This window comes from Talpa occidentalis, unplaced genomic scaffold (assembly GCF_014898055.3).
Source record: "Talpa occidentalis isolate TD23 unplaced genomic scaffold, MPIMG_talOcc4v2.1 talOcc4.7, whole genome shotgun sequence".
NCBI lineage: Eukaryota > Metazoa > Chordata > Mammalia > Eulipotyphla > Talpidae > Talpa > Talpa occidentalis.
Genome location: NW_023605083.1, coordinates 9230585 through 9245023, shown reverse-complemented (window position 1 = coordinate 9245023; position 14439 = coordinate 9230585). Strand labels below are relative to the sequence as shown.

Sequence of the window (14439 nt, the reverse complement as noted above, 5' to 3'; positions counted from 1 at the left end):
AACCACGTTCTAACCACCAGGCTATATTGCCTCTAACAGAACATGTTTTGATGGAAAATAGATTTCTAGATATGTGCTCCTCATTAAAAACACGGGATCCATAATGCCCCAAAAGCTTTTGCATGGATGCTACTGCCTCAACCCTTAATCAGATGATTGGAAGCAAATAGACTAGAACAGCAACTACAGGATTTACAAAGATAGATGCTCATAAAGTAAATTTCTCAGTCTTCCAGGACAAAAGAAGATCAGACTCTGGCCAACGTTTCTGATAGTCTAGTAGCTTCTATCAATAAGGGATGGTGAAGGCAACTGTAGTACACATTTGTTGGAAGTAACATCACATAACTAGTAAAATAAGTTCATGAAAATTTTATATTTGAAAGAACAAAAAACAAAAAAACTGTATATTTGAAAGAACAAAAAAACATGTTTACAACTAGTTGCAAAAAATAAATATTGTTACCATTAGTTTTAAACTTGGCAGTCTGGATGCAGACCAGATCTTCAGTAAAACAATGAAAGAGAGAACATTTACCTAAAGAAGAAAGTACAGACCCCAAGGAATTATAATTATTATGTCCTCCTAACTTACTTTAGGTGATATTGCAAAATTATATAAAGAAACTGGCATAAAATTGTAAGATATTGTAAAGAACCCCTCCACACACACACACACACACACACACACACACACACGTATGCTAAATGAAGTCTCTAAGCACTGCCCTTACCGAGCTCAGGAGTAATAAATTCAAATACTACCAGCTCCAGAAAAAGACCTAATTTTTCATTTTCTCTCCAACAGACTTCAAATTTGGACAGGGAAAGGTCATGAGCAATAACCTAAGTGGAGAAGATACACACCAGACCTAAGGCGACAACAGAGGTCCTCCCTCTTTACCAGCCAGGATGGGAACCCAAGGGACCAACGCCACAAGTTTCTGGTGAAGGACAATTTGGGACTAATTATTGACTTTCCTTTAACCATCCCCAGAGGAGATGTGTCTTTGCCAGATTCTAAAGATAGTCAACTCCTTTGGGAATATAAATGAGGAGTCTTATTATTTACAGACTCATTTATTTATAAAGACTCTCCACATTCATTTTTTTAATTTATTTATTTATGCATACAAGAACTGGGGTGTAGGCCAGAGGTGCGGGAGGTGAGAATATTCACCAGAATCCTCTCCAGAGACAGAGTGGGGAGCAGAACAGGCAGATCTACTGAAATACACTGCTGAGGGGAGCAGCGGAGGGTGGAGGGGACAGGAGAAGTCTGCTGTGCCATGTGAGTCAGCTCCCTGGCTGGGGGATTGAACTCAGGCCATCACAGAGGTGATAGAGTGATAGCACTGAGACTTAACCCCTAGGCTACCAGGAAGGCCCCAAGAATCTCCACATTTATAAGCTCATTTGATTCTCCCAGTAATTCTTGAATTAGATAGTATTTCCCCCATTTTACTGAGTTGGAGAATGACTCAGAAGAGAATGGCCAAAAAGGATTCAACCCATAAACTGTAAGCCTAAAACCTGGTTCCAGTGCACCCTGAGGTCTCTCTTATAACAGGGAGCTCTGTCTCAGATGCCACCTCTCTCCACTCATTCAATCTGGAACTTTGAGGAGACATGCTACGTGTCCCCAGGGAATAAAAACACTTATCAAAGAATAGCTGAATTTCTATTGCTCACAAATAGAGGTTTTTTCCCTTCTTACAAAAACACCTGAATACATGCAGGGATTTTTTTGACCAGTTATGACACATACTAGTTGGCACATTACTCAGGGCTTAAAATATATTCTTCTTCCTTAAGAAGCCTTCAGGAACCTGTTACATTTAGATATGTAAACATTGAAAAGAGATACAGAATTAAGTGGAGGAGATAGTATTTCATTCATTATATTTTAATCGTTCATTCTTTCATTTACTTATTCATAAAAATATTATGTACCTTTTATGTGTCATGAGTTTTGTGAGTACTGTGAGTGAAGATTTGAGAACACAGTATTTTTTTCCTCTCTCTGAAAGAGCTCCCAATATCTCCCAAGATAGACAAAACTGTGTGTCCCAAAGGTGAGTGTTAGGTGCTATGGGAGCAAGGAGGTTTGGAGTATCAAATGCAAACACAAGGATTAAGCAAGGCAAACTGGTAGGAATTTATAAAGAAGAAACCCAAGAGAACCCAAACAAAGGGAGATGTGGACAGCACAGAGACAGAGCATTTGCAAGAGATAAAGACACATATGTCATAGCAGGAATTTAGAAAACCTAAATAAGGGACCAGGAAAAAGACCAATTATAATAAAGTAAAAATCAAAATCAACAAGCAACTATAAGCCAGAGACACACTACAGGGTTGGGGGGCGAAAGGGGAGGAGGGATTAGGGTTAAAATAAGGGGGCGGGAATTGTATGGGGAATACAACCAAGATGAAAATGCATACATTGTACAAAAATGAAAAATGATGTAAAAAGTATATAAAATAAAAAAATAAATACTTCAGAAAAAGAAAAAGACACATAAAAAGGACAATCAACAGAGGAGAGAAAGGATGATAAACTTGACAAACTATTTTTTTTAAGATTTATTTATTTATTTATACAAGAATCAGGGTACAGACCAGATGTGCGGGAGGGTGAGAGGATTCACCAGAGACAGAGCGAGGAAGAGAACAGGCAGACTGATGAAGTACACTGCTGAGGGGAGCAGAGGGCGAGAACAGGAGAGGTCTGCCTCACCATGTGGGACCCTCGCCGGCGGGCCAGGATCAAACTGATGCTACAGAGGCTGCGGACAGCTTCACAGCTCGGTGCTCAACTGCCTGCGCCACCTGGGGAGGCCCAAACTTGGCAAACTATTATCAGAAAAATTAGAGTGGCTGAAATGTACACTTCAACAGGGAAAGAGGCTCAGAATGAGACCAGAGAAATTAACAGAAATGAGCCGCTCAGAACCTTGGAAGCCATGTTGAACAATCTACTTTATTCAGTAAAAAAGAGAAAGCCCTTATAGGATCTGAAGAGGAAAAATGACAGTGTATATTCAAAACTATTCCTACAGGTGAAGAATGAGTAACAAGCCTATGCTAGCAGTGGGAAGGGGGAATTTCAGCAGGGCAAGGATGGCTCAATGGGATGCAAGCACATAAGCAAGGAGACAAGCTAGGAAGTCGTCACAATTGGTTAAGTAAGAGACGACTGAAGTGTGTCTAAGAAACACAATAGAGTTGGAGATGATTATATGGATTTCAGCCTGCACGATCTTTCTTCTTTCTACAGCATTCTTTCTTCATCTAATCTAAAGTGTCTCCATTCTATCTCAATGTATTCCTGTCTGTCCAAAGCCACCACACATACATACCCAAGCCTTTTCGTCTGTTTGACCTACCTACTTTCCCCACCTTGGAATTCCCATCCCCAGTGCACCCAGTATCGGGAGTGTTTTTCCCAGAAAACCCAGTAGTAGTAGCCAAATTAGCTTATGGTCCACTTTGAGTTTGCTAAGCTGGACCAGCAAATATCCTGCTAACTTTCTTCTCTGGCCTTTGCCTGGAATGTTGTTGGACTTAAACAGTGCTGAGCTGAGTCTCTGGAGTCCTTCCACCCCAAGGTACATGAAGTTGTGGCAGCTGTACGGGGTTGTCACAGTTAGGAACAAGTGCCTAGATGTCAGCTTTGCTCTAATCCAACTACCACCTCTTAAACCCACATATTAGAAAGGTCAAAATAAACCCTCAAAGATTATTATCTCCTTCTGAGGCATACAGAGGGTTCAGAACAGGGGAGGAAAGGGCACAAGGGAAAATAGTGATGACTGACAGGTGATGTGTTGGTAGGAGAAATACAAGGATGTAACAAAACCTAAGGGGGGAACCAAACCTGAGGGGAGAAATGATTTAAGAAAATCATTTTTTTTAGAAAAATATTATAACCTTCTATGCTGGAGGACTGTGGGTGCCATGGCGGCGGGTGTGGTGTGGTAACATACCTCTGAAAAGATGTGATCCTATATTTCTGAATTATAAATGGTATTATAAACCAATGTTATCTCAATTTTTTAAAAAAGACAGGAAAAGAACTATCTCAAGCTATCAACGCTTCTTTATTTGTCCTATACATCCCATCCCTAAGAAGCTTAATGCCACAATAAAAGTAATTTTCTTCAAAAGATCAGCTTGAAGGAATCTAAATCTTTTCAATTTTTCAGAGTCTATTTTTTCTGGATTGTGTGTGTCAACATTTTTTTCTTTGGCATCTTTTTTATGCTGCTTTTCCTACTAAACGTTCTTCATTCTTCCCGCTTTATCTTCCTTCCTTGGAAACTATTTTAAGTTCTACCTAAATCCCCAGAGGTCACAAAGTCATGTGGCTCTCTTTATTTGGACATGGTTAGCGCCAGGAATTGTCCTTTATCCTCCCTGGGGTTTATCCGGTGCCAAGGCTGGGAAGACAGAGCCTAGAACAGAGGACACTGCAGGTGCCTGGAGAGTAGTTCTCCATGGGCTCATTCTCAGAAGGTTCCAACACAGATGCCTTCCACGGGACACCCTTCCTGGAAGAGTCAAAGCGGGAAACTGGGCAAATGATCCAGGTTTGATGGATGTCTTCAACTGAAAATTACAAGTTGTACTTCCTACTCCGTAGGGTTCTCTCCTTGGGTGGTTAAATTCTTCAACTTATAGATTTGATGTTGATAAATAGAAATGTGAGTCTGAGTTTATTTATAGCCTTTCTCTTTGATGCCCAAGAAATGTCTAGGACCTTGGAAGCTAATATTCAGCTCCCCTAAAAAAGGATTTCAAAACACATTTACCCACCAAACATTGGATCATAAATGCAAGCAAGGTCAGTATTGGAGATGGAATGGGTTTTTTTCCCAAAAATACATGGATTTATATATATGTATAAAAGAGAAAGAAAACTGACTTGGGCATGGAGAGGAAAAGATAAAATAGAGAGGGAGGGAGGGAGGGAAGGAAAGGATCAGAGAGAAACAGAGAGGAGGAAGTAGCAAACAGAGATATAGAGGAAAGAAAATGAGAACTGAGAGAGCAGGGAAGCAAAAATGAGACAGGAGGAATACACAGAAGAGAGAGAAAGGGAAAAAAGCAAAAAGAGAGAAAAGTGAACCAAAAGATAAAAGCAGAGGTAGGGGGAGGCAGATTCTTGCAGATTCACTTGTTTTGGATCCTGCCTGAGAAAAGCAGATGGGACAGCCCAGAACCTGCACACACACTTCCACTTGCCACCATTCCAAAATGGCTTCAGTGTAACCCAGAATTTCATAAGGGTCCTCCTCTTATGTTAACAATGGTTTTTTGGGTTTTTTTGTTTTTTAAGATTTATTTATTTGTTTGTTTGTTTATACATACAAGCACTGGGTATACTCAGAAGCGCGGGAGGGTGAGAGAATTCACGAGAGCCAGAGCGGGGAGCAGAGCAGGCAGAAGGACCGAAGTACACTGCTGAGGGGAGCAGTGGGCGGCAGGAGAGGTCTGCGCGCCATGTGGGACCCTCCTCCGGTGGCCAGGGAGCAGCCGGGGATCGAACCGGCACTGCAGAGGCTGCGGGCAGCTTCGCAACCCAGCGCTCAACCGCTGCGCCACCAGGGAGGCCCAACAATGGTTTTTGAAGTCAAATCTTCTGAAGGTTGTTGGGCCATAGTGGATGACCTGGAATCTCACCACAGAGCATTATGGGGCAACAACATGCTGAGTCATTTTCTGCGGTCTGGTCCTAAGTGTCACAAATCTGAGATTCCTACTGTTCGTTACCAAAGAAAACCTCGCTCGCACATACCCTCATCGACAGTTTTTCTATTCCCTTATGTATCAGTATGTAAGAAACGAGTAATTTTCCATTTTCTGAAATGCAGTGTTTGCTTATGATGGGTAAAGATGGTTCTCTCTGAGTCCTTAATTCTCAACTATTCTTTTTCTTTCATCCCCAACAGAGGAAAGAGTAGTTTGAGGTGGGAGAACCAGAGCAGCGTGCCCGAGTTCCTCCTCCTGGGGCTCCCCATCAGGCCAGAGCAGCAGGGCCTGTTCTTCGCCCTGTTCCTGGGCATGTGCCTGACCATGGTGCTGGGGAACCTGCTCATCATCCTGCTCATCAGGCTGGACTCGCGCCTCCACACCCTCATGTACTTCTTCCTCAGCCACTTGGCCCTCACTGATGTCTCCTTCTCAGCTGTCACTATCCCTAAGATGCTGATGAGCATGAACACTCAGGATCAATCCATCCCCTATGCAGGCTGCATTTCCCAGGTGTAGTTTTTCATATTTTTTACTGACCTGGACAGTTTCCTTATTACATCAATGGCATATGACCGCTACATGGCCATCTGTCACCCCCTGCACTACACCACCATTATGAGTGAGAGGTTGTGTGCCTCACTAGTAGCTACATCCTGGATCCTGTCCTGGGCCAATGCCCTTTCCCGTACCCTCTTCCTGAACCAGTTATCCTTTTGTGCTGACAACACCATCCCCAACTTCTTCTGTGACACTGGTGTCCTGCTCAAGCTCTCCTGCTCAGACACCTTCTTAATAAGTTGTCATGTTCACAGTAGGGATGGTGGCCACCGCCCTGCCATTTGTAGGTATCATGGTCTCTTATGGCTACATTGGGGCAACAATCCTGAGGGCCCCATCAACCAAGGGGATCTACAAAGCTTTGTGCACATGTGGCTCCCACGTCACTGTGGTTTTTCTGTATTATGAGGCAATGTTTGGGCAGTACTTCTTCCCCACACTGAGGAATTTCATTGACAGGGACATCACTGCAGCTCTCATGTACACAGTGGTCATGCCCATGTTGAACCCCTTTACTACAGCCTCAGGAATAGGAAAATGAAAGAGGCCCTCAGAAAACTCTTCAGTAAAGCAACATCTTCCTCACAGTGACATTCCACTTAATTTCAATTGGGACCTTATTTTAATTATCTCATGTATTTGATTTTTCCATTTGACTATGTCTCAAAACGTTTGTCCCCAAACCCTAAGACAAAAGAAGGCATGTTGAATGTACTTAGTGCATTTTTGTTCACCAGAATTTCATGCTTTTATTGATAATGCTCTCGTTTTATAAGTAAATTTTGATTAACAAATGCTAAATTAATTCTATTACTTATGTCTGCTACTAGGGGAGACACAAATAATACAGTAATACAAGTTTGGTGATTCCTTATTTGAGGAGAGCTTTTAGACATGCTAATACTTTTGGCCCTTAATCTCAGGCTTTAATACACCCTAGAATACAAAGAATTAGCTATATTAATTCTCCATACGCTCTTATACAGACTAAAGGGTTTTCTTTTTATCTTTGAATTTATTGAATTCAAAGAATACAGACTTGTCCCATAGATGAGAGGACATATATTACTTTCTGTTCAGGGTATAAAATTTTAGAATAGCAATTCTGAAAAACTTAAGGCCTTGTAGGAGACTGAATTCCCTGGAGACCCTTCCTGGGCAAGCACTATGTGGTTGATATTACTTAGTTCCCATAAATAATCATTCACAAAAGCATGCATCATTCTGGCCCCCTTTTGAATATAATCAAATTATAGTACAAACTCTCTGAATGCACCATTACTGTCCTACAACTGCCACTCCTGATTCAGCACTGACTACTCTTCATGACATTACTGCATGCAAAAGAAAAACAGAAGTTCTTAAACCCTCATGCACCTAAGAAGTCTTAGAGAGTTGTTAAAACACCGATTTCAGGAACCAATAATCATGAATTCTGATTCAGTGGTTCTGGGATGGAGAACATCAGAGCTTGCATTCCTAACACGTCCCATGTGATGAGAATGCAGTAAATTGGTGAGCTGTTATTTGAAGAGCATTATTATAAAGAATTGAATCTTAGAAGCTATGAGAGAGGCACATTTATAATGTCATACATGAATTCTGGTGGTAGGTAAAGTGAAACAAGTATGTTGGAGTTATTTTAATAATGGAGAAATTAATGTTTCATCTTGGTAATTTCATATTCATTCCAACTTCAATAAAGTCCTTTGTTTACTCTCTAACAGAAGAGATTGTCTCCTGATCTATCATATTTTCTTTCCTCTTTCATAGAGAACAAACTTATCTCAGATATTATAAATCATGTTTTGTATTATCTTATCAAACTACAGAGTCAATGAAAATGAAGCCAAAGCTTTGAAAAAAATTTACATCCTACGACCACTGGTATCTTCATTTTTCTTTTATTTTGTAAAGATTTATTTATTTATGCATACAAGACCTGGGGTGCAGGCCAGAGGTGTGGAGGCAGGAGAGGATTCACCAGAGAAAGAGTGGGGAACAGAACAGGCAGACTGACTGAAATACACTGCTGAGGAGAGCGGTGGGCAAGTCAGGAGAGGTCTGTTGTGCCATGTGGGTAGCTCCCCAGCCAGGGATAGAACTCGTGCCACAGTGACTGCGAATAGCTTCATAGGTTGCATCATAACCCCTTGCGCCACCAGGGAGGCCCAGTAGCTTCCTTTTTCTATTAAGGCTTGTGAGATTTCAGTGCCACATGTAACTTCGCTGTCATTCAGTAACATTTTCATATTTTTCACTAGCAATTATTTCATATGATACCCAGAAAAGTGTATTTGTTATAAAGCATGATTTCAGAGTATCCATACCTCCACATAGGGACAGTTGAGTTCTTTAGAGAACACTGAAAATTTTATATCATATGAGCTCATTAAATTCCAAAAGTCTTCATTTAATGTACTATTTTTCTTGACATAAACCCTACGATAACTTCATCTTAAATCCATTATTATTATTATCATTATGTGGATGAAGCTTTTACCAGTCTTTTCATCTCCTTTCATTGCATCTGCTCTGTAAAAAAGGCAGTACGTTCACCCAACTTTATACACAAATAAAAAGCAATTTAGAATTGTATGGGGAATATAAAAATAAAATTTATTTTAAAAAAATAAAATAAATTTGAAAAAAAATGCAATTTAGTATGCACCCAGCAGTTGCAGTGACATTTAAGGCTATGATGATGCCCCAAACTCTATGTCTGAATGTGAGGATGGATATCAAAACTTAAAGAGCTTTTTTTGATACTTGTGTGGAATATTACAATAACAACATTCTTTTAGTATTTATTTAAGTTCATCCCATAAAGCTTTGAGTAGATTATGGGTAAATGCAAACAATCTAGTTATGCTGGCTGTTTTTCCATAGGGTTCAATCTGAACTTCCATTTCTCAAGTATTCTCACAGGCATTTTCAATGTTAGGTTATTCTCTTTTGAAAATGGCAAGAGTCATAGTCCCTGAGGAACTAGGACAAGGGAGCCCATGACCATGGATGCACTGAATGATATTAAAGTACCCTTGACAAAAGAGATATCTCGAGGCATAGTATGATAGTTAACTAAGTTTCATAGTGGATCTTTGATTTTAATCAATAGGACACTGACTAAAAATCTATAAGTTAACAATATATGTATAAGTATGCTGAGAAATAGAAATGTAAATAAGGCCACAATAAATTATTATAGAAAGGAAAACTAAAATACAGGAGGAAATAAATGCCTTTTATATAAATGTAAACAGGATAAATAAAAATCCTTTTATAAGGATAAAATACAAACAATGGAAGGGTGAAGTACTTTGGCTTTCTCCTTTGTTTTCATGTCTCTGTTACCAGGAATGCCATCATACAGCAGGATTAATTTTATAAGCACCAACCGTAAAGGAATTTCTATTTGAAAGAGAAAATTCCCTCTTCACAGCCTAAGCCATGACCTAACTAGGAGAAACAGGAATGTGCTAGGGAAGGGCCAGTAGGAGCTCTTTCCCCATCTCCTTGTGGATTCAAACTCTCAGGACATTCCCCCTAAGCTCATTCTTCCTAAGGAAAGCTTTTCCTGCAAGTCTGCACGGAGAACCCTCTGCCTCCGAGCCATGAGGCCAGATCTGGTGAAGAAGGCTCTCTGGAGGTGGAGCTGGGATCTGCATCCCTAATAAGCTCCCCAGGTGCTTCTGCTGAACATCAAAGTTAAGGGACCACGCCCTAAGGCATCTGTCCTGGAGGGAATAAGAAGAAAACCAAGCAATTAAAACATGTCTAGTGCTTGTCTCTAGCCAAGAGCTTAATGGCTGTCCCCTTTGGTCCTCTCCCGGGTGGGTAGAGCAAAGTCTTCACTTCTTCATTCCTGAAGCTGATGATTTGAGAGGAGCACACTCCAGGCTCAGGGCTTTTCTCTCTCATGTCAATGAGAAGCTTAGGACTGTGGAAGTTGTAGGCTACATCTGATCTCTGGGTCTCCTATAGAAAAGCTGAGAAACTTGTCCAGACTCCTAGGAACTAGATGACTTGAGAGAACTGGACCCTTCATCAGGAGCAGAGTGGGGTGTGTGTGTGGGTGGGTGGGTGGGTGGGTGTGTGTCCCTTACCTTCATGAGGGCTTGAACCTTGAGCCCAGGAAAGATCTACTATCCAATTGCTTTTGCTTTGTTCCATCAAAGATAAGACAGTGAGTGAGCTTCTTCCCTAGAGATTCTTGCATTTTACAATTAGTAAAAGCAAAGCCGCCCCACATAGGGCACCTCCTAGGAGTGAGGAGTCTTACATCTGTGGCTTTGTTTAATTCTTACTGTATTTAAGGACTAAGGGGAGCAAAACCTTAGGCTCCAGAAATGTGACAGCTTGACAATGACATAGATCCGACAAATGGTGGAGAAGGGATTTGAATTCATTGTGCCTGACTCCAAATCATAGGTTACACCACCAAGAGTTCTCAGCCTTGCTGTCCAGGGAATGTCAGTTGTCAGGAAGCAAAGACCGGATGTAGTGAAATGAGAGTCTATATATGGTCTTTACATAGAGCTCATGCCAACAAAGTAAAAATGAAAAGGTATGGCCGCATTGGACCTGTTATTGAAATCTAGAATGCATAGAGTAGGTAAGTTTACAGGTTCAGAAAGGACAAATCCTCTTTACAAACATGAAGGGAAGCAGAGAGAATGGGGAAAGAGGGAGACACTGAGACCGCGGGGTGTCCAGTGTGGCTCTACCAGGAAGGACATGGCTGGACGCTTCTGTGTCCCTGCATCATCCCGTGTGTCTGTGACCTCTGCCTGCGCCAGGTCAAGATCCCCAATGAAGGACTTGGTGGCACCTGAAGTGCTCAGTAGCTGCCTACTGGGAGGAGCTACTCAAGGGGGAGAAATACAGGTCTCCGGAGTGGAGGGCAGGAGAGTAACCATAACCTGTGCCGCTGCAGTAGTGCTCATGGATGTTCTTATTAGTGTTTACAGGATTCTCCACCCTGAGGCTCGTAGTCGTGTAGTGTGTAAGACTTACTATGTAGAGACGAGGAGACTGAGGTTCAGACAAACTGGGTCACTTGCCCCAAACTCAAAAAACATGGAGTGACCTAGCCAGGATTTGAATCCATCTCTAATTTTAATGCTTTCCCCAGTGTCTCACATTGCTTTCAGACTTGGGGTTCTATCCTTAGGTCACCATCAGGAGTGCCAAAATGCTTGATTGAGCAATACAGATGGGAACCCTGATCGTTTTCTTTGGGGTGCATCCAGAACGCAGTTGTGTGGCTGCTTCTCGGTAAGTTTAAAAAGGAAGATGTCATGGACACAAGGAAAGAAGGCTGCTTGATACACCAGTTGAGAAGCAAAGGCTTTTAAGCCCGCATTAACCAGGGCAAGCTCTTTCGAATTGTTCTTCCAACTAGGAGCTATTATAACGAAACCCCAACTGCCTGCATTCGCTCCCCCATGCAGGCTCATACAGTCATTCAACGCTGATTTTTGGATTAAAGGAAGACACGGTGAAGACACGGTGAGCTCACCTGCTCCTTTCCTACTTACCATGCAGGCGGTGGCGACTTAGGACTGAGAATATTTTACTGGGTAGGTACTGTTGTGGGAGGACACACACAGATTTTATAAGACACAAAGCTTTGCTGACCAGGGCACCTGGATATATCTGGAAATCTTATGGGTCAGGTTAGCAAGTATATCAATCTGGAAGAGCCCAAGAGAGGTCGCTAAAGAGGGGGTGTGGGCACCTCATTGGCTGTTTCCAACATCTCTCAACAACAGCCCTTTCTGTCACAGACTGTGGATTGTTAGGGTGTCAGGACAGCTTGTTGAATCAGGGGGAGATTGTAGTGTCATCTAAAAGAAACTGATAAATGTGATTACAAGTAATTAATGTGTAACCACCAGTTAAATGTTTACAGTTTTACATTTTAGTGGTATTGCAAGGCTGAGCTCTGAGAAACTGAGTGCATTCAGTGTTCACACAGAATGGAAATCCATTTCTTTTTGATCCATTTCCCTTTGGGCTTGTGGTGTTGGAAGTTCCTCCCTGTACTTCACCTTTCAAGGGATTCTGAAGTCCAATTTCAAAACTTTAGTGCTACACTTAATGTATAAGTCTAGCCAGAGGATTATTTTTAAAGTACAAAATTGAATATATATTAGGGTGATTGGCTTAATACTCTTGGCTGAAACAACGTGAAGCTTTCTTTTTGCTGACTAGACAAAGATGACATCTGAGCCTGTTTCTTTTTTACATCAAGCTCTTCTCTGTTGGCAAATTCTCTCATTTTAAATAATACCATCCACTTTAGATGTTTGTGGGAACAGTGAAGTGCAGGCAGACATGGTCTATGCCACAGTGGAAAAGCTCCCATGTTTACCTGCAGGCTGTGGCTCAGCAACAGTTTCTACCTTCTTGCTTTTCTTTCATCCCCAGCAGACAAGAGTAGTGGCCGATGAAGAACCAGAGCAGCGTGTCCGAGTTCCTCCTCCTGGGGCTCCCCATCCGTCCAGAGCAGCGGGGTCTGTTCTTCGCCCTGTTCCTGGGCATGTACCTGACCACGGTGCTGGGGAACCTGCTCATCATCCTGCTCATCAGGCTGGACTCGCGCCTCCACACCCCCATGTACTTCTTCCTCAGCCACTTGGCCTTCACTGACGTTTCCTTCTCATCTGTCACTGTCCCTAAGATGCTGATGAGCATGAACACTCAGGATCAATCCATCCCCTATGCAGGGTGTGTATCCCAGATGTACTTTTTCATATTTTTTACTGATTTGGACAGCTTCCTCCTCACCTCAATGGCATACGACCGCTACGTGGCCATCTGTCACCCCCTGCACTACACAACCATCATGAGCGAGGGGCTGTGTGCCTCACTGGTAGCTGCATCCTGGGTCCTGTCCTGTGCCAGTGCCCTTTCCCACACCCTCCTCCTGGCCCAGCTGACCTTCTGTGATGACAACACCATCCCCCATTTCTTCTGTGACCTTGGTGCCCTGCTCAAGCTCTCCTGCTCAGACATATCCCTCAATGAGCTGGTCATCTTCACAGTGGGCGTGGCAGTCATCACCTTCCCGCTAATGTGCATCTTGGTGTCTTACGGCCGCATCGGGGCCACCATCCTGAAGGTTCCATCTACCAAGGGGATCTGCAAAGCCTTGTCCACATGTGGCTCCCACCTGGCTGTGGTTTCTCTGTACTATGGAGCAATTATGGGGCTGTATTTCTTTCCCTCATCCAACACCTCCAGTGACAAGGATGTCATTGTCTCTGTGATGTACACTGTGGTCACCTCATTGCTGAACCCCTTCATTTACAGCCTCAGGAACAGAGACATGAAGGGGGCCCTGGAGAAACTCTTCAACAAGGCAATAGTCTCCTCTCAATGATATGTGCTCTTCTTTAGAGCAGACAGATGTAGTCACTTCTCCCCCAATGCTACACCCCTAATCTTGAACTCAGCATGGAATAAATGCTCAGTAAATGTTTGATAACCTGAATTCAATCCTGTTATGTTCTATTTACATTGCAGTTCTTTGATATAAATTTTGAATTATGAATTGATAATATTGATTATTGCTCACCTTTTGATTGGAAAATTATATAGCTAGTAGAATTATGCCTCTCCTCTTATATCCTGGGAAATAATTAGTTCTACAACTTTAAGTGTGATAGAACTGAAAAATACTAAACTTTTTATATACTTAAAAGTATACAGCTTGATGTTTTAATACATTGTGAAATGATCACCACAACTGAGCTAATTAATATATCCAATCCTTTCACATAATATATCCAATGCTATTTCATTGTGTGTGCGTGTGTGTGTGTGTGTGTGTGTGGTGTTGAGAAGATAATTTAAGATCCACCTTCTCGGTGAGGGAAGTTTGTGCACATGTTAAGGTGTGAAGTTGTACCCCCCAAACTACATTGTTATGTAAAAGAATGACAAATTAATAAAAAATTGCTTTAAAAAAGGTATCCTCTTAGCAAATATTGAGTATACAATACAGTAAACTATAGTCATCACACCCTGCATTAGACCTCAAGGACTTATTCATCTTGCATAACCAAAACCTTGCACGGTATGCAGAGTGAAACAGGTCGAATTCAGAAAAAAATGAAA

At 41.9% G+C, this 14439-nt stretch overlaps 1 protein-coding gene and 1 pseudogene across 1 annotated transcript; both read left to right on the top strand.

Moving 5' to 3' along the window:
• Positions 1 to 5898: 5898 nt before the first annotated feature.
• LOC119230478 (olfactory receptor 1J2-like) lies at positions 5899 to 6906 on the top strand (annotated as a pseudogene).
• A 5860-nt stretch (positions 6907 to 12766) lies between these two features.
• LOC119232280 (olfactory receptor 1J4-like) lies at positions 12767 to 13805 on the top strand. Its single transcript, XM_037494254.2, has one exon. The coding sequence runs from the start codon at positions 12767 to 12769 to the stop codon at positions 13700 to 13702; it is 936 nt and encodes a 311-aa protein (XP_037350151.1). The 3' UTR covers positions 13703 to 13805.
• The last annotated feature ends 634 nt before the right edge of the window (positions 13806 to 14439 follow it).

Coding starts and splice junctions, on each gene's coding strand:
- LOC119232280 (XM_037494254.2), top strand. CDS start 12,767: ATGAAGAACCAGAGCAGCGTGTCCGAGTTCCTCCTCCTGGGGCTCCCC.